The 21,602-nt window shown below is 44.1% G+C and overlaps 1 protein-coding gene across 1 annotated transcript in view; it reads right to left on the reverse strand.

Moving 5' to 3' along the window:
• The window catches only part of klhl29 (kelch like family member 29), a gene marked incomplete at both ends in the record, with an annotated part of 128,397 nt that overhangs the window by 10,396 nt on the left and 96,399 nt on the right, over nucleotides 1-21,602 (reverse strand). Inside the window, 2 exon segments of the mRNA XM_079214727.1 lie at nucleotides 900-1,093; nucleotides 20,893-21,073. Coding sequence (XP_079070853.1) covers nucleotides 900-1,093; nucleotides 20,893-21,073 — 375 coding nt within the window.

Raw genomic sequence — 21,602 nt, forward strand, 5'->3', positions numbered from 1 at the left:
CTCAAAGGGGTTACTTCTGGCCCTCGGGTCCTTCACGGGGTCCCCGGGGGGCTACGGCTGGAATGCGGCTGCAGGTTTTGTGGTGAATAACGACAGAGTTCCGGCCAATAACGTGTCAGAAGCCGTGGTTGGACCCACTGATCATCTCGGCTCTGGTCTTCTCATTATAGTGATGGAGCAATAACACAGGAATAATGGAACATACTGAGGAGCGCCATAATAATGATAAGGAGAAAACAACCAGAGTGGAAAAAGGTCACACACTGACCAGGGACTACTCTGTTGCCATGGGTGTGGGTCAATATTTTCACTGAAATAAACTATAATATTAAAATATGATTTATTTATTTTTTGGGGGTTGTTCTATGTCTTTAACTGAGACTTATGTATACATACATTTAAAAACGGAGGAAGTGGAAAGGGACCGTGAAGATTCCTATACTGTGTGACAATATGTTGCCTTCAGATGTCAATTGGGAGTTCACTTTTTTTTTTTTTTTTATGATACGGAAGATGTGAGAGGGGGTGGAGTTGTGAGGACACTGTTGCTACGCAACCGGGCACGCATAATGGAAGGCCCAAAGACTCTCTAATGAGACGTCAATGACCGAGGATTAGAGGACTACGTGCATATGAGTACAGTATTAGTGTTGTAAATATGTGCCTTTTGTAGTTCCGGTGTTACATTATTAATAAAAAGCAAACATTACTATTCATGCATTTAATTAATTGTCTTGCAAAATGGAAAATAAATACATAATGAGGAAAGAGGAACCACACATTTTAGCATATCGAATCACAACACGCAACGTGTCTCATGAGGGCGTATCAATCTTTGTGAAAAAGAAACGCGTGAGAGGAACCACCGTTTGGGCCGCAGAGCTGCCCCCCAGTCTTACCTATCATGGGCGACTCGATGAAGCTCCAGGTGTTGCTCTGCGGCACGTAGGACTGGAGGACCCCCGCCGAGCGCCCGGCCTCGTTCACGCCGCCGAACACGTAGACCTTCCCGCCGCACACCGTGGCGGCTGCAGAGTGGACTGGCTTGGGAAGAGGAGACACCGTCTCCCACTGGTTGGTGATGGTGTCATACCTGGAGTGAAAAAATGGACACCATAATAGTAATTTACAACTTGAGATGAATTTGAATTAAAAGCCAAATAAATCGAGAGAATAAAAAAAAACTTGAACTTCACCCAACTCCCATTAAACAGATCCACGATGGGGAGTCTCGAAATGACATAAATTCAAATGACTCATAAACTATTCTAACACTCAGTAGTCAGTCGTTTACATCCACACACACACACACACACACACACACACACACACACACACACACACACACACACACAGTATACAGAAACACTCAAGAATTTGCTGTGAAACGCTCGTTTTCCGCTGCGGGGCTGACGGGATATAATTAGCAGAATGCCTCCACCACCAGGGAAGATGAAAAAGACCCACCATTACGTACAATGACAGCAATTAAAGCAATAACACAAAGCAACATATGTTGTGAGCTCCAAACCATTAGTCTCTGGAGTCGGGCTGTGTGTCAGCGCTGAGCTCTGGACCTTTCTCACTGAGCCCTCTTTGGCAGAGACTTTCCACTCCGGCCTAAATCTGGGATGAAAGGGCCCGACGCACAACGGGCCGGGTGACAACAAGACTTCGGCTTAATGCGACTGTGTCCTTGTCAGAGGTTGAGTGTGCGGTTATATGTATATTTCTAGAAATTTGTATTCACGCTTGGTGTGCGCGCTTGCATGTGTTGAGACGCCTGTTTGTGTGTGTGTGCTTTTTGCCCTGTGGCTCCATTAGCGTAGCGTGTTAGCAGTGTAATCCCGTGTCCACGGGCCACTGATCAAAGCAGCCGCGCCGACAGCCTTCCAGCTGGAGAAGGCCTCATTAAAGAGCCGCAAACGGGATCTGTGATTAAAACACACATCCATTCAGACGAAAGCCGGCCTTGTTAATCAAGGTCCTCTCTTTGTTGTAAAAGGGAAGAAAGAAACTCCTTTACATTCAAAACTGTGGCCAATGGGACAACAAACCCACTTACAGAAAAGTAGACTCCCATCCTGCCACTTAAAGCCAATTAAAGTATGGATTTCTCAGAGGTCAATGACCTCCTTTCACTGCGGAGGTTTGCAGAGATATAAGTCTTTGGATGTTGTGGCATCTGGGCTAAAAAAAAAAAAAGACACCAGCTCTGTTTGCAGCCCCCTATCCCGTGAGAAGAAGGGCTGTAAGATAAAATGCGAGAGGAGACGAGTGAATTAGCCTTTGGGAATAAACTCGTCGGGGGTCTGATAATGTTCTTGGCGACACCTACTGAGGGAGGATGGGCTTAAATCGACTGGCGGAGAGCGGTGACACAGAAGACACTCAGAAGACACACATGAGACGTGGACTCGAAGAAACACTCAAGAGTGCCAATTAGCACTGTTTAAACAAGGACACACACGCACACGCACACACACACAGATAAAAGGGACTAACATGCGTCTCCTTCTCTGGCAGATGTAATTACCCCTTGGACCACATCGGAGGAGGTTCATAAATTTAAGGGTAAGACTGCAGAGTGAAGCTGATTACCTGAGAGAGACAAGCCCAAACAAGACGACCGCAAACATCTGGTCAATATGTAAAAAGATCCTCAACACTCAGTGTACATCTTTACTATTAAAGCTTCTGAGATGAGATGTAATCAAAGAAATAATATCCTTACATTACTTATTCCTTCACATTTGGTTTTGAGATCTGAGGCTTTACTCAAGAACTGTGTTTATTTGTGTTGTATTGTTTTTCGATGATATACTTTACATTATAATTTTTACAACTTACTTTACTGAGTTTTTAATGAAATACTGTTCCTAATTACTTTTTATTACATACTATGACTTTTTTTGTCACTTTTACGACATACAAAACTTTAACTTTTTATGACATACTGTACTATATGACCTTTTATGACTTACTATAACTGTGATTTTCAATGACAAAGTACACGGCAACCTTTTAAGATGTCGGGCACTATGCCTTTTTTTTGGCATACTTTATCGATTAGTTTTTTATGAGTTACTATACATGGCATGACATAGTAATTCAATTGAATTAATTTACAAGCCCCTGGACTTCAATAGCTCATATGTATTTCCGAAAAATGTATACTATACTATGCTGTTTTATGACAAACTATACTTTCATTTTTATGACCCATTATGACTTTTTATGACATACTATACTTTGACCTTTTGACATTTTTATAGCATACTATACTTTAAGTCATGTTCTAGCGGTTCTTCAAAATAAAATGTCTCTGTTACTTTCATCTCATGCTCACGTAAGACTGCCGATCATGAAATTACTTTTATTTGAAAGGGCCAGTGTACCCTTGGCACAGCTATCGTGCCGTCAGAACGATCAGGTGTTCTGATAAAAAAGGAACATGTGCAGGTCAGAAGGAACTCAGCGTTTCAGTCTCAGAGGTCATGAATCAGATTAAATTCATTCCATGTGTGATTCATCATTAAGCATTTAATGTGAACCGTGACATTAGGACTGACGCTGAAGAGATACACTGAGTGGAGGTATATGGTTTGATTACATCACCAAGGGCAGAGAAGGAGGAGGAGGAGGAGGAGGAAGGAGAGAGACACTGCGGGCATTACACAAATGAAGAACATCTCCCTCTCAACTCTGACAGATGCTTTTTCGTTGTCACGAAGACGCTGTTGGAGTTTATCCATCAACATGTTGCACTGCATCGATTCCTTTTCTTTCTAAAGTGTTTACACACAAAGGCTGATCACGGCATGAAGCTGTGTAATCGGCTGCAGCTCCTGAAGGGGCTCGTTTCATCACGCAGGGACAATCATCTCCAAAATGCGGCTGCAGGGTTACAACAGAGCGAACAATGTGGGATCGGGGTTTCTTTTATGTCGGGAGACAGACGGAAAGAACAACAGATGTGAAGAGGGAGAGATTGAGAATGAAAGAAAGAGGCCATACTTTCAACTGGAATTGCGCCGAGCATTTACGGTGATGTGGATGAAGGAAAACAAGCTGATTTAATCGACCGACATGTCAGTACTAGTGGTACTAGTTATACTTCGGTGTCAGCCAAGTCTAAAGAAGACCCGGCTTAGGGAGGCGCCGATGCAGACTCAATACCTGGGCTTTGTGTATCGATACCAAGTAGTGCTCTAGTACCAGTGTTTAATTAAAACGCTGTGGGCCAGGATCATTCCTTCATGTGACAGGCGACATCAGGCTCGACTTAAACATTCCCTTTGTGAAACAAAATGTCACAAATGAAGACATAGATAAATAATAAACCTATTTAATTTAAACTCCAGTACATAATGCATATAGTATATTAACATACAATGGAATAGATTGGCCCTATTGACACGGAGATCCAAGCCAGCTATTTGAGTCAATATCGGCCCGGTATCCGATGTCGGTATCGGAGAATCCCGACCCACGCGGTGAGCAAACGTCTCCCCGGCCTTTTTCCGGCCGTCTCCGGACGAGAACCCACGATGCTCGATCACGACAGGTGAAGTTGGACAGCTGCCCGTGGAGACGTACAGTCGCACCTGCCATGCTTGTTTATGTTGACAACAGAGGGATTTTCCAATCCCTGCATATGATGAATAATTAGATCCAACCTTAATAAGCCAGTCTGCGGCCTACAGTATGGATAGAGTATAAATACCAGGTGTTAAATACCAACGCTGGGGGTGGGTTGTGTGTTACCTTATTCACACATGAACCACACATTGATGGGTATTGTGTTACCTTCAGCATGCCCCAGAAAGACTCAATGGAAGATTTCAAGAAAATTTCTTGCAGCTCTGCTTTGCTTCTCCTCTATGTGTCCATCCTATGCATTAGAGTACATTTTAAAACTGTAGTAGGGGTGACCTCTAGCTCCCTCAGAGTGTGCCCCATTTAGGCTGTTAGCCAATGTTTGACTCCGATTCTCTCTGCAGAGTGCCATCATCCCCCCTCATGGTATTCTCCAGCTGCACTAATACAAGCAATACAAGAATAATCTAAAAATAAGAAATAAATAATCGCCCTGAAAGGATGAGAGTTTCTTTTTTCCAAAATCGTCACCAAATCCCACAAAAGAAAATCCCCCAAACAAACAAAGTGCTCCGTCTCTTAATACGTTTCAACTCTGGCGCACTCAGTCACAGCTGTTTTTTTGGTTGCAGATTAATACACACGCTTCAGTAAGTGTTTCCGGCAGCAGGGGGTTCGCTCAAAATAAACTACATTCGTTGTAATAGAGTAACATTATCACTCAGTTCAACACTGCGGCTCATTGACATGTTCAAAGTGTGCGTCTTAGACGTTTCTGGACGTCAGTTACTTTTAGAATGTAGAATATGGTCAGCCTTGTCCTTTAAAGCCATGATGACAACATATGAGCCTGAGTTAAAGTCTCGGTTTTTTTAGTAGTTGAGGGAAAAAGACAGGGAATCGCCAATCGACTCTGGATCGACCTGCTGGAGGGGAACAGCTGAGCTAGCTATTGACCTCCATTTGCGTCTCATTTTAAAATACATTATTTCAGATTTCCCTTCTCGTCTGTTTCTGTCCTCTTAAAAGAAAACCTGGAACATGTGTCTCCACCAGCTGAGACTATGCGTTGCTGACGTCACCGCAGACGAGCTGAGAAATGAGCTGAGCACAAGCAGATATTGCCCCTAGCGCCCGTCGCTTTGTAGCATTAACTAGTGAGCGTACATCTGAGTCAGAGAGCATAAAAATGAATGGAGGCAGTAAAGCGCTGTTACGCAACCTTCCATTGAATTTGCTCGGTGGCATTACACATCTGAAGTCAAGATAAGCAATGCCTGTACTTCCGTGCAATGCAATTTATAACTGTAAGAGTTTAACTGACCTATGTCTGCCTCTTGCTGACCACATGCCCTCCACCTTTTGACCATGAACTACGTAGTATAGCGGGCTGCATCTCTCCCCTCAAAATGATGCAATCAAGCCGAGCATCAATCCACTAGTATGGTAACCTGCAGAGGCGTGTGGATGACGGGCCTCTCCCGCTTTTAACTCTCTGCCTCTTCCTTTCGCACACAAACACAAAGATACAATGAGCTATAATAGATGGCCTGCCAGTCTAGAGATACTGACACATATCCATTTCCCCTGAGATACAAACTACAGCCTATATAGAGTGAGAAACGAGAGTATGGAGCAGTGGGGAGGAAGGAAGGCAGAGGAGAGAGAAAAAAACCCGCCTCGCATTAGATAACAAAACCACTGAGGCTCTATGTACCTCGATGCTGACAAAAAGATCCATTAAGTGGCAAAAGAGTGCATCATCACGCTGCAGTTAAAACCACCCAGGAATGCCATGCAAACACTTACTGCCTAACAATAGCTACAGAATCCCCAACACTAGCAATTAAAATCCTTGAGATTCAAACAGTTCGTAGTGGATGAATCATGAAAGTCACTGGGGCTGCACCAAATGTCTTGATTTTTTTTTTTACATTCAAAGATTCTATTGTTGTCTATTCTAATTTTTTTCCCGAACTAAGCTTTGGATGTCTTTAAACTATTCAGTGCGGCCCCTAAAAGACAAGCTAACAAAACCCGCATTCACACACAGGTCGACAACAGCAGTATTGTAGCCTTTAAAAATTGTGTGCGTGAAGTAGAATGCAATGGAAGTTGGTTAAAAAAAAGAAAAAGCAAGGCACTAACAGCCTGCAGAGAGGAACTGATACTCCAGATTCCATCGGAGCAGCAAGTCATGCCCTTAAGTTACAAATTCACATTAATCCCTGCAACACTCCAGCTATCTATCTCACTCACATGAACACTATCTCTCTCCGGCTCTCCTGCATTCTCTTCCTGCTGCCCACACACACACGCACACACACACACACACACACACACACACACACACACACACACACCCCTCAGATGCACACGTGCACCATAGACTGTATAAAGATTGAACGCAGTCTCCAGGTCGTCACCCATAGGTTTCTGAAGAGCTGTTGTGAAGCTCAAAGAGGGTGAATAGCAGTTAGCGACCTGAGACGACATCCACCTGTCACTCACAGTGGCCACGCCCCTTCATTATGCTTGACTTTAAGCCTTAATATAATATCAACAGCTGAGTTATTACAATAATTTGGGGATATTAGCTATAGAGAGCCAGGCTGTAAACTTCTATTTCTGACTTAAAGTCGGCCATTTTAATTTTAATGGTCTTTTTGCCACTTTTGGCTGTATTTGTCATCACCGGAGGTACAGCTGCTTATTGTTGCACACTTCAAAACGGACCACTAAAGCCGTCTTAGAAATTTACCTCCAGCCGTATCGTGAGAAAAGATTTATTATCCAACACTGTCATCACGTCAAAACTGTTCATTTTGTCAGCTTACAGCTCAGTAGCAATTGCAGGGCTCTCAATTGCAGGGCTCCACACCCCCCCCACCCCCTCCCTGCCCCCATCCAGGGGATTCGGGGGAGACGTGCTTGATTCCTCCATGGTGAGGGCAGCGCGACCAGGTCATATTAAATAGCCTAGAGTTTTTTTTTCAGCGTGAGAAATACGATGTGTGGCGGGAGGGCGTGAATTAAGACCGAAATGCGTGACAGTCACGCTCAATGCGTGACACTTGAGAGCCCTGCAATTGTTAGCGCGCTAACACGCTAAAAATAACATTATCATCGTAATCATGCCTGCTAAACCTTTAGCATTGTTAGCATTTTGTTAGCTCAAAGCCGGGCCTCCCCACGGTCGCCGGTCGCTTGATACGGTTCCCATACTGCCGTTGGAACCGGCACAAGAAGCGAGGGAGCGCACACACGTATATGTGTGAGTGTATCAATCAATCCCTCATAGCCCTCTGTTCCCCATCAGAGGTAATGAACTGAGAGGTTGTGATTTGGCTCGAGGAAAACAGGGCTACTGTGTGAATCAGCTCCTGTCTCGGGGGCATTGAAAACAATTTGCACTCAAATAAAGGCTTCATTTGCTTACATTAAAAACATTTTCACATTTGCCAAGAATGTTCATTTGCAGCTAGATTGGGGTAAATCTCGACAGTCATAAAATACTCTGTAAGAGAAAAAGAAAAGAAAAAAAGAAGCGCTTGAAATCGTCTGTCGAACTTTTATTTTAAAACAAATTTAGCTGCGCATTTGAATGGCGCAGGTGTTTTGACAAAAGGACCTGGGCCAGATCCCTGAGTGTGTGTGGACGGGGACATGAGGACGGGTTGATTGAAATGTGGTAAAGAAGAGGAAATAAAACCCGGAAATGGGAGTTGTGATAATATGCTTTGCATTCATTTGAATGTCTGTCAAGTCGGCCAACAGATGAAGGCCAACGGGAGAGAGAGAGAGCATCCATTTTGGAGGGGGAGGAGTGAGCGTGGGTGCGAGAGGACGGAGTGAGAGTCTGTGTTGTGTCAGCTGCCATCTGTGTGTCAGAGCTCATCACAGAAAATGTGAGGCCCGAGCCCACACCTCCACGACCGCCCTGCTGTCTGCTGGGCACCGCCACTCGATTCCAAACCAACCATTTTTATGACACTTTTTCCCAGCACTTGGAGGTCACATGCACATGCACACATACGGTACTCGTAGTACACAGCGGCTGTTACTCCACTTGTGCGAGGGCCGTTGGTCGAAGAATCTGTACACATTTTTGTCTTTGCAAGCAGTTTACTGTTCTTTGATTCTGTATTTTCTGACGGACTGAAACCATGAACTACGTTTTTTACATTTTAATGTCTGGTATTAAAAAGCCCATTTTTAGCTGCTGCACTGGAATCACCTCTCAGAGTCTGATGCCATCTGTGTTTGTCCCCTTTTTTATTTGTATTATTCATTTACTTTTTCATATACTTTATTGCGTTGTTGGAGTTAACATAAATCTACATTTGCATACATATGATATTGTTTGTACTTATTCCTCCAATGTTAATATTTTTTATAGAGGAAAAAAGAATAGTGAAACAAAGAATAAAAAGTTTAAAAGGATTGAGAATACAGGAAACTATTTAACAATTTAAAATAGAAAACAATAAAAGGTAGGCTCGAATTATGGTGCACACGTGTTTATATATATATATATATATATATATATATATATATATATATATATATATACTGTATATATACACACACATACACACATATACACATTTACTTTCAATTCCTCAGGAATTAATCCTTTAATATTGTTTAATTATGATCATTAATTATCAGTACTTAATCTACTTCTATTTAATATTCTTTATTTCTTTTTTTTTTCCATTTCTAGAATGCTGTGTACATTTGACCTCCAAGTGTTAAATGAAGGTGGAGTTATCTGATTTATAGAGGCAGTTCTAAGTCTCCTGGACAGATACACCAGAATTAATTTGGTTCAAGTGCCTGTTTCATTTTGAAATGTTTCATAAATAGTTGTCACTAATTACTAGAACACTTTTAGTAATGGGAAGAAAAAGAATATGTGTGATTGATTTACCTTCTTTTTGCTGGTTTAATGGATATTATACATTTTAAATTGTGTCTTGGTGCGACACAGAATCTTGTATATTTTACATGAGAGCTCCCTGCACCACCTCAGGTTTGTTGTTTTATGCATGTCTTTTGTCTGTTGAGTTTCTATATTATCCTTTCACATTTTATGTATTTTGTAAAGGGTATTCTGTTCTAAAATCTTGTTATTATTATGCTATATTTTTATAGTTATATCCTGCAATGCAATGTGATGATATGTGGTTGTTATATAATGTTCCCTTCTAATGATGCTTGTTGCAGAGTTTAGTGCCTGAGCGGATACAGTAAACAACAGTAAACGGGTACGCTGCAGGTTAACAGCGATAACGGAGAAGCGCTTCATGTCCTTTTTATGGTCTCAGCTTTGAATCTAATGTGCAATTTGATTGATGCACTGATGTTTATTTTCGGTGGTCACATGTGGCAGGGGGCAGTACCACACACGCTCACCTCTCCTTATGCTCTATTTCACAAGCGACAGTGGCGCACAAATTGCCAGGGAGGAAAACACAAACAGCAGCTTTTGTGACAACTCATTTGAACTTGTTTGCATGCGCCTCTGTTCCCCGTGTTGATTTGCTCTGCATGTGACAGCTGTTTGTACCCGTGTTCTCTCTCCCCAGGTTGCTAATCAATGTCTGACGGGGAAATCCTTCCTCGCGGAGGCTCAGCGCTGCTCCGACATGTGAAATGTTCCGGTATTTGCATCCTATAGGAAGGACAATCCTTTTGGCTGACATGCCTGCAGCTTCACTGTGGAGAAGACATGCATAAGAACTAGTGTGTGTGCTGCAACCAAAATGAATTTAGTAGACTAATGTCAAATTACATTTTGAACTTGCAAAGAGCTCGTCATTGGACGTTCTTGGGATGTGACCCCTTAAAATTGTCTCCATGCATTCATGAATGCTCTCATCCTCTCGTTCTACTCCCTGGAACGTTTTGTTTTGTTGTAATTTACTCATGGCCCACGCACGCACGCACGCACGCACGCACGCACGCACGCACGCACGCACACGACTGTGTCATCGTACACGATTGTGTACGATGACATCTGGGGATCTGTCGGAGTCTCGCTCTCCGTGTGGGCGCCGTCGGAGTGCGTTCGTCTGACAGACTGAAGTCAAGGTCAGCCAAAAGACACACACAAAACACACTCCGCTGCCATCACCGCAGCAGCACGCACACACACACAGCTCATTAACTCTGATGGATTGCCGCACATCTCAGGCTAATAACACAGACATACGTGTACACACCATGCATAAATACCCACAGCCACACACTCAAACACCAGACTATGGCAGACACGCATGCAAACACAGATGGACACGGACCTGCCACCTCGGTGTCACCTTCAGATAATCCTTTGCGAGAAAGAACGCAATCCCTCCACCGGCCACACGGATTTACCCATAATCCCTGCGAATGAACTCACTCAAAGTGTGATGCACACAATCGGTGAATGGCCATACACCCACACACATATGCTGTAAGATACACTCCAGAAACGCTGCACGACATGTGTGCATTTTTAAAAAGGGCACCTTGAAACACATTCAGGAGGGGGAACAGCAAGCCATGATAATAGTGAGTGTGTGGTATTTTAGTGTCTCTCTGAGTGAATAAGTGAGGGCGTGTGTGTGTGTAGAAGCAGATTTAATTGGATGGGAATGTCACGTAGGAAAGGGGACATGAGTGCTGCCGGTGGTGTAGGTCGTACACCAATTACTGCTCTGCACTCTTCAAAACTAGACAGGAGATGTAAGGCAGAGACCCCGCTTCATTACCAAAGTAAGCCCCTGTGTTGATAGCAGCCATGTAGGGCGGCGCTGCAGGGTGTGGGTCGGCGGGAGAGGGGGTCAAAATCAAAATTGACACCCAAATTGTTGTGGATATAGTGGCTTCAGCAATAACTTAAGGTTTGATTGCTCGGGTGTGGATTCTTTTCTTTTTCTTTTGTGTCTTTGGGAAGGTAGTGTTGCAAATAAATTACTTCTACTATAAGTTACTTCTACCGCTAGTATGCAAATAGGAAAGAAGTCTCAAAGAGGCGTTAGTTTTCCTCACAGAGAGCAGAAAAAATAAACAAAAGACAAAAGAAATTAGGAAAGGTATAAAGTACATGACAATTAATTAAATAAAAGGGAAACAACTACAAGCTTTTTCATCTATAAATAAATTAGTTGAAAAGAATTTGAAAGAAAGAGGGTATTCAGCAGGACAGGTTCCTATTGGCTCCCCCTGAATGGATCTATTAATAAGTGATCCCAAATGTTGACTGGTACATGCACACACACACACACACACACACACACACACACACACACACACACACACACACACACACACACACAGTAAAAAATAGCATCATGTCTGCACTTTTCTCATGATGCGAGCACCTTCACCTTAGCTGCACGCACGCACGCACGCACGCACGCACGCACGCACAGGAACACAGGCGCACACACACACACACACACACACACACACACACACACACACACACACACACACACACACACACACACAGGCGGGAGAAGTCTATATATAACAACTAACCCTCCCACCTCCAGAGCAATCGCTCCCCATGTGCCGGCGAGTTGCAGTGTCTGGATATTGCAATGGTTTGACAGTGCTATGCTTTCTAAAGGTCAGCTGTTGCTTCCCTCCTATGGATGGGGGGTACACACACACACACACGCACACGCACAGGACTGACTGCCAACGATCTCGTCAGCATCTGTCACATCCTAACCGCTGATAATTAGCCAGCAACACACTGCTGCAACCTGACTGACTGTATCCACGCTGGGGTGACAGCCGGATGTGGGATAGAATAAAACTTCTTCTATGTGTGTGCACATGTGTGAGAGGGATGGAAGGTGAAAAAGCACAGAAAAAAAGCCCCGAAAGAATGTGAGAGAAAAGTGACTCGCCTGTTTGGTAAAAGGTGCCAGCCCGTTGTTGAGCACATACGGCTCGTCAGCCTCTGTCTGCCTTTCCCCCTCCAACACCATCCGCATGCACACCTGTTGCCGCTCGCCAATGTTTCTTTATCGCCGGGCGCGCTTTTTGCATCACCTACCTTCCTAGACCTCAGCGCCCTATTAGAAGACAATGAAGAGGACACAGTGTCTTTGCTCGAGCGTGTCAGACAGATTCAACATCACCGGCCTCCCAGGCCCCCCAAATACACCCATCATCTGCTGCCCACCTGATCAGCGCTGAGCAATGGGACAGACGGTACCGGAGTGGAGAGGTTGGAGATTGTGGTTAAAAGAGGAAACCATGGGGGAGGATAGAGGGAGGAGAGGAGAGAGAGAACTATGGGAGAGACGTGATGCTCTACCTGATTTGAGCCCACTCTCGCTCGCTCTCTCTCGCTCTCGCCCTGGAGCCTCAATATCACAGAGAAAGACACAGTAGCTCCTCCATGTGAGCTGGGAAATGAAGTCCTCTCTTTGTGCACAAACAACCTACAAGCACACATTCATGAAGGCCTGTGCAGAGCTTGAGACACGCTTTACCATTCAAATTTAAGTCTTGAAGACACTGACATGCATCAGGTAGTTTTAATGAACTACTCAAGTGGAGCGATGTTGATATAATGATGCCACTTAAGGCTGACCGATCACAGAGAGAGTGGCTTAAAGGACTGTACCAGTGTGTGATTTCAGCTCCTTCATTACACATTGTGTCCACTTTTCTGCTGACCACTTTGAAATGCATGAAGAAAAGTGGGTTTCAAGAAGTTTCAATCATAGTGAACATTAAATCTGCATTATTCTGTCGTTGCGGCACTGTATGTATGTCATTTTTCCTGGAATCCATTAAACAGCGGACATTTTTTTCAATTGTTTAGTCTATTAAATGTAAAAAAAAAAATCATATTATATTAGTGTATGTTACTGTATCTACAAAATAAATTAATAAAAATAAGACTAATCCTCATATTTCAAAAGCTAGAATCAAGTTTTCTCAGAACCTGACAAATTGCTAATTGAATATCACAATTATTGACGATGAATATCCTGTCAACAAAACTATTAATTGACTAATAATGTCAGCATTAGTGCTAATTACGTGTTTAAGAGCAGATTTATTCAAACATGTCAACACCGCGTTACCTCCTGAGTATGATGGATCTTTGACAAAAATGAATGCAGCCCTGTTGTTCACAGTAATGGATAACACAGCTGAGAAAAGTTAGATTTTCACATTATGGTAGAAAGGATGGAAACCAATGGATCCATGGTAGTAAAGATACATCAACATTTTCCAAAAACCCTGCAGCTCTAAAGGCTGCTGTGAAATATGATGAGCTGTGATGTAAAGCAATCAGGATTTGCCATAAATTATCCCATGCAAAGGAAACGTTGCGAGAAGTGAAAATCAACGCTGACATTTCAGGAGAGAGGAATATCGAGGCATAATGAGGGGTGTGTGCGAGTGCGGTGGAAGGGATGGAGGGGTGGGGAGATGGAGGTGGTGGCTGGGGCAGGGTTGGAGGGTGAACTGGCGCCTTGACAGCGCAGTAGGGGCCCGGCGCTGTGAAGTTGGATAATCCGAAGGAGAAGGGGATTAGCTCGGCGGGGAAGAACCGCCTCGGCAGGGGGTCTGGGAGCTCGTTGTCCCCGGTCACAGTGCCATGCTGCAGGGCTGCCACCCTCCCCCTCCTCCACCACCACCACCACCACCTCCTCCTCTTCTTTACCCCCTCCGAAACCAGCCCCAGGCACCGTCTGACCTAGTATGTGGAAACGTATCGACACAGTAACACGCACGTGGACATACTAAAGACATGCACAACAACTCGTCAGCTCATTCTTGCTGTGGAGAGGCTGGAAGGGCCGCGAGAGAAGCGTGAGGGCGTCTTCACACGAGCCCGTCGGTTGCGGTGTGACTGATTGTGCAGAGCTCACAGGCCCACCTGCGGGGCTGCAGCATCCACACTCTCTCATCTTCCGTCGGCTCTGCGGCGCTAAACTCTCCTTGCTCACTACTCGTCTGTCTTACGTTCCCTCTTCCTTGCCTCTCTCCCGCCGCAGGGTCCAGACCACCCGGGGCTGCAGAGCGGCGGGGCGCTCCGTTGTTATTAGCATCATCGCCCTGCTAATTATTTCCCCCCACCATCTCCAAAAAGAGAGCGCTGTCGGGCAGGAGCTTCAACGGATGAAGAAGGAACCCCATCTCCAAGTCATTGGGGTTGTATGTGTGACAGAGCTGCCTGTATACATGTAGGGTGTGTATGTGCTTGAAATGCATCTGCATCCAGGCAGAAAGATTCAGAAGTGCACGGCAATATGCTTGAGCCGAGTGAGTCTGAATGGACCGAACCATCCGTGGTCTCCTCCTTCTCCCTGCGCAGTCAGAGCGCGCTCGTTTGGGCAGCCAGGAGGCGAACCGTTGCCACAACTCAAAGAGCAGATGTGGCCTCTTCCTTCTGCGAGCGCGACGTGGAGTCTCTCCCACCCCTGGCGTCCCACAGAAGGAGACCTTTCTCCGGGTGACTAGCATCCCAGCGTGCACACCGCTCGCGGACATCAAGTACTTAAGGACTTGTCAGTTGACGGAGCCGCCCCACAGAGGCCTTCAACTGTGTGCAGCATGATTCTCCATCTCGCTGTATGTTCTTTGTCATGGTTGAGCTGAGGAAATTTCCCGTGAGCAATCCAACGTTCCTCTGCGAGGTCCATGAGACATTACGATTCACCTACTTTGTCAGACTAAGTCAACACTTTGGAAACAGCTAATGATGCTGCTCCAAAGTATAACTTCACTTCAAAGAAAAAGTTAAAACGAAAGAAATAGATGGCCGAGAGAAGTGTTGAGAGAAGAATAAAGGGATTAATAAAAATGACAGGGATGAAGTCAGGGCAGGGCAGACCACTCAAGAAGAGCTCAAAACATATTTTTTACAATCAGCACTAGACCAAGACGTGAAAAAATGTAAAAGGAGCTGTCTCCACAGATTTTTTTTGGGCGCACACATTTTATCTGCTGCAATTGATGCGCTCGTTTTATTCTGAAAATCCACTAGGAAAAAAAAGGCCAGAAAACATGATCTTTGCAAATTGCTCCCCTCTCCTTCAGTCTTGTTAGCCAAACAACACAACATCCCTGATGAGAAACGCTCGTTGTTGTACTCAGTGTCACGTTGCTAACAGTCTTCATGCAATATTAACTTGCAATAGAGCTTGGAGGACGCACAAACCTGTGCACAGTGCGCAATAAATAAAACAAAACCATCCGTGATTGACACATCATTAGACACCCATGAATTATTCAATATCTGCAATCATATTGGTTTGCCAATGCTGGGGAGCAGGCAGGCTCTGGGTATCTGATTGCAAGTTAAAAACCTCCCGAACTCAAACTGCTCCCAGCTCCTAAAAAATCTGTCAGTGATTAGTGTAGCGAGCGGAGACTGGCGTGAGCCCGCTCAGGCCTTGAGTGTTGATTTGGACCTCCTGCCGTTCCCGAAGAAAAGGCTGCATCCTAGTAGCTTTGAGATGGCTCTGATTGAAGATAATAATTGTGAATGTGGGTGAATTTCACGGTCAGGAGCGTGAAACCCTCAGTGAGATGGATGGCTAGATGGGGCTCCGCGAGGGAGGCGGGAGGGACTGCAAATGAGGAGCTGTGAGGTGAGAGACCTTGACCGAGGCCGGCTGATGCATTCAGACGGACGCAGACGGACACACGAATGAACACACAAGGCCTACGTACCCACGTACATGACACATGCTCGAGGAGCAATGAGTGTGGGGACACACGAGTGCGCACACTGAAATGCAGACACACACAAAAATGAAAAAGATTGGCTGCGTGTGTAAACAATCCCGCATCAATCACTCTGTGAGCAGAGCAAATCAACTCTGTCTGTCGCACCGTTTCATGCCATTCCCCAGCCTTCAGATGCAATCCCCACTAGCCATCTGCATATCAAACAAGGCAGCCATTCACATACACTGACTAATGATTTCTGAATGTTATTAGCCTTCTGTATTACAACAGCGCTTCAGACCAGCGTATTTCTTTCTCCTTGTGCCGAGGCAGCTGGAGTAACAGCTCCCTTATCTCCACTGGCCAGGGTTTAGTCCTGCTGCGGACTGGCGTCCTCCCTGTTGGAGTTTCTGCTATCTTTAGAGTTTTGGCCCAACAATACTGAGCTGCAGAAGAGCCAACTGCATCTCACAGCAGAGCAACACCTGCCAAATCTGGTGGTTAGCTACAAAATAAAAGGATCAGCAATTAATGAGGCTCATTTATCAAAGCAGATATGAACAAATGCATTCAGAAATGGCTTGAAAGTGAGAATCACCAACTGTTTTTTTTCAGCCATGAGATGAATATAATGATTCAGTATGTGACCTTATGATCTTCTTCAGTTAAAATGTGAAAAAAGGGCTTTCAATGTATGCAGAAGCAAACTTCAGTTTGATTGTTTTTTTACGGGGAAAATAGTTCTCAAGCTGGGTTTAATTATAAGATAAATTATTGTTTTTGTGTGCAGCGTCTTGTTACAAATAAACTAATTCAAGGAATTAAATTATATAAAGTCCTGTTGATGAGTCTTATCAAATAAACTGCTGTTGTTAATCTGTCAAGCTCTTCCCCAAGCCGCTAAGATTACGTTTGATTTATAGCACCTGCCTTTTGAGTTGATTTGACAGACCAGCTGCTTGTTGTTGACAAACCTCCAAAACTGTCAAAAATCCTCCTTAAGCCTTGAAATAGCTCATTCTTCCTCTGCTACACAAACATGCATATCCAGGTGCGAAACTTGCCCCTGCTGTCTGCTTCACACTGTTTAAATATCGATATTATATCTTGGAACATATTACTAATCAGACCTCCGTTTGTCAGTTTTAACAACAAAAAAATCTGTGGATTAAAACATCAATTCTGTTACCAAATGATTTCCGGAGCATTTTTCGGCGATTTCTGACTCTTCAACGTAAGTTAAAACAAGGCTACAGCGTGGAACAATTGCCACCAGTGGCGGTTACTGGTGGCAAATGTTAAAATGTGGTGTAGCAGTAGGACAATAGGTCAGAACAGGCTCTCACGACCAGCTCGGTCAGTGGTCTGGGAATGATTTCCAATGACAAACTCAAAACCGTTACGAGCCAACGTCAGTTAAAACAAGGCTACAACGCGGGACATTTGCCACTAGTGGCAATTACTGGTGGCAAACGTTAAAAAGTGGTGTAGCAGTAGCACAATAGGTCAGAACATGGGCTAATTTACTCAGCAATGTCGGTTACACAACAGCAAAATCGATCTCAAGTTTGCTGACATTAGCTAACACGAGCTAACATTAGCCACCATGAGCTATGGGTTGTACCAGGCCGAGAAGCAGTTACAGCAACAACAACAAAAACTGAATGTATTGAGACAAGTAAAGGTAGTCAGAACTTTCTCACTATAGCAACTCGTCAAATACTAGGACGTGGATGTGTCAGGGACGGTGTGTCAGTTTCCTGTCCTTACATGCACAGTGTCTTTTCAAAATATGTGAGGTTTATGCAACAAAACCACTTAGTTAAGGAAAAGAGCATGGTTGACGTTTACTTGACTGACTAATAAATTAAGTGACTAGCTAACTAACGCGCCACTCTACTAGCGACTCATGTCAACGTTTACTTTTAGTTTTACGTTGGGACATGAACTGTGGTCCCCGAGGCAAAAGTTCTGTCTTTTTTTGGGTCTTGCTTTCATGTACCAACGCTGTCCAACCTTCATCTTTTGCTCTGTTGAGCGTGAAGAGAGGATTAATGCGATACCGTCAGTAAAGTGGGATTATTCAGGTCTCAGTGAGACTCACTGATGTTTTCTTTTTTGAAGTCTATGACGAAGATGACCAATTTTGCTGTCTTTGTTGTCACCTAATTTCTCCACTGTTTACCTTTCCAAAGAGATAAATAACACTTGAAGTGATGTGGGATTGTTGAACAGCTCTTTTTTTTAAAGAAGGGTTTCTTCAAGTGGTATATTGCTCAAAAGGTGTGAATGTGCTTTACGGCTGAAGTATAGACTTGTGGAACAGTTGGCCACATTGTCATTCAGTCCTAATGAATAACTTGTTTAAAAAAAAAATATGATTGAAGTAGACAACTCTGTTCATAGAAGTAAAGTCTCTACAAAACTATGAATGTAAATCATGCATAACCCACCACAATAGTTCTGACTATTCAAAGACTCAAAGAAAAGATGTACTTTCTCTGTAGAGGCCCATTCAGACTGATATCTGAATGCTAGACGCTTCTCATTGAGGATGTAACTTTACCAACGCCGGGGTAATTTCCTCCATTCCAACCCAAAATTCAGTGGGAAGCTTTTTTTTTGCAGAGAATAATGCTGATACAAATTCAAATATGTAAAATGCTAAATATTTCCAATCTTTAGAGGGGCCTTGGCTATTCCCCACTTACAGCTGTCTCCCTCTTCATATTAAATATAGTTAGATGTTCTGCTCTCCGTAAAAGGTGCATGCTGATTAAACTGCAATTCATCAACAAAGTCAGTCGTAGAGACATTCAAAGCTGGTCAACACATTTTGTCAGGAAAAAGTAGACATTCCATACAACACATTTTAAATGGAAATAGGAACCAATAAATACAGCATTTGTAATCATTATCATAAAAAGCTATGGACACAAAAACTTGACATTTTGGATTCAATACGGTGGGAAAACCAGTTCCAAGAATATCACACATACATTCCCTCTATACATCTGTGCCCTCTCTAAAAGCACAACCCTTCATGTATTTATGAATTTTATTCCACAAATAAAGAGTCTTTCGACCATCTGACTCAGTTTTGACTTTTGCTCCACACAGCGGTTTCTGGAAAAGAAGAAATAAAAACCAAGGGTTGCTTAGAAACAAGCCCGTTGACCGTTTCAACAATTTTGCCCCGAACAGCTTGAGAGACCTGTTGGCTTTTACATAAGGCTGTTGAAAATGACCCTGACCTTGTGTTACAAATGCTTCGCCGTGCAATCACCTCCTAACTATAAAGAGTTCAACCATTTTGGTCGGTGAGTGGGTTATCTCCCCCCCCCGAGCCGCTGAGGCCTTTGAGAGTGCAGCGCTCGGGCTGTGATATCGAGCAGAAGAGGCTTCAGACGGTCCTCATGGAGAGGCAAAGTAGGTTAAGGTTTTACAATGCTGATGATTGAGTCCAGGGGCTTCAGAGAAGCTTCACGGTCGCACAAAAAAAACACTCACGAGGACGCTGACATTAGAAACGCGTACTAATAACATTGCGCGGTGACTCTGTGATCTCTGCGAAGGCCCTCTATGCAGCGGCAGCGCTCAAATTAAGCAGCTCAGAGACAGAGGAATCTAATGCGTTTCCATTACGGGGCAAATATTCTATCTGCCCCCCCGTTGTAACAACACTGTATGGCAGCATTACGGGGAAATATCAAATTAGGCTGTTTCATTTGGACGACTGTTGTGCATTGCAAACTGCTTCGGAGATCAATTGAGCTGCGAGGTAATGAGCGGCAGCGGCCTGCTCTAATATACTCAGTAATGTTCTTTTGATTGCTTTGGTTAATCTCGCTCTGCCGTGCAGGGGGAGGTGGCTTTTCTCCTCAGCCCAGGTTACAAGGAAAAATAAAAAATGTGGAGCAGCGTTACAAAACCCAATCGATATGAATGAAATGATTAAATCTCGACAATCCCTTTTCATGTTCTATGCAACTAGGGATTCATTAGACTCTGTGAGGATACTGCCTGCATGGGTTTTTATGCTGAAGAGTTCCAACAAATACGGATAAAAAAAATGAAGACGAAAATCCCCAGCTGAATAGGCCACAGTGGACAACCTTCAAATGAAGTGTCGATGAGTGTGTCGATGGTGAAGTGGATGGAATCAGACACAGTACACCACTCTGCTCCCTGAAAGCAAACCTCGCACTCGTGCACCACTCAAAAACACGTAAGAGGCGCTCCGCCGCTGCACAACAACACTCACAGCTGTGACCATTTAATATGCTGCGGCTCGGATTCATTCCTCTGCACCTTTTCCTCTTGCAGAAAACGCTAACAAACCTGTCCAACCACTTTTGCAAAAGTTGCACCGCACAACTGCATGCCGCCACCATCTGGCACGTCTCGCTGCGCAGTGTGAATATTTATTTGCTCAAACTGGATTGCTTAGCATCCGCCTATATTTCCGCAGAAATCATCCACACATGCGCTCTCCTTGAGACGTCAGAGCGGGGGTCAGAGCAGTATTGGGGCTGTGCGTTCGCCAGCTGGAGACGTCTCGAGACTGGCTGACGATGATTTCTCCGTGACTCTTACCTCTCCACGTGGTCCAGGTTCCCCGATACGCCCAGTCCTCCGATGGTGTAGAGCTTGCCATCGTACACCAGGCTGTTGTGTCTGCAGCGGGGCACTGTCATCCGGGACACGAGATTCCAGTTGTCCAGCAAGGACATGTAGCACCACACATCAGCCAGCATCACACCAGTCTCTGTGCCCCCTGAAACATATTGAACCACAGAGGAGAAGGGTTATTAAAGTGGGCATGTCGGGTGATCAGAAAAGTGTTTCCACTAGATGAACTATCCCAGGAAGTCAAGAACCTTTTGAGAAACTCGAGAACTTTACCCGGGTTATGACAAGAGAAAACACACCAAGTTTAGTTATTGTCCATGCTTCAGAGTAAGTGCATTCCAATGGTTTAGGAATTGGCACGGCAGAGAATTTAAGGCAGAATAGCTGATTCAAATTGTGTACTATTTCAACTACAAAACAGAAAGTTAATGGGTGAGTTTAATATCTATACGGAAGCAACGGGTGGGCATTTCTTCTGGAATACAAATTGAAAACAAAGCTCTCCTTTCTTCAGCTTCTTAATGCAGCTGGAATTTTATGTATCAGAATGAAAATGGTCATATGACTTGTATTGGTACAGTGCGAAGATGATTATGAGAATATTGAAACATATTTATTTTCTTTCTTTCCTCAAACTATTTTCTATACAATATTGAAATATCAACTCCTAAATG

The sequence above is a fragment of the Taurulus bubalis genome (genome assembly GCF_910589615.1).
Source record: "Taurulus bubalis genome assembly, chromosome: 3".
Lineage (NCBI taxonomy): Eukaryota > Metazoa > Chordata > Actinopteri > Perciformes > Cottidae > Taurulus > Taurulus bubalis.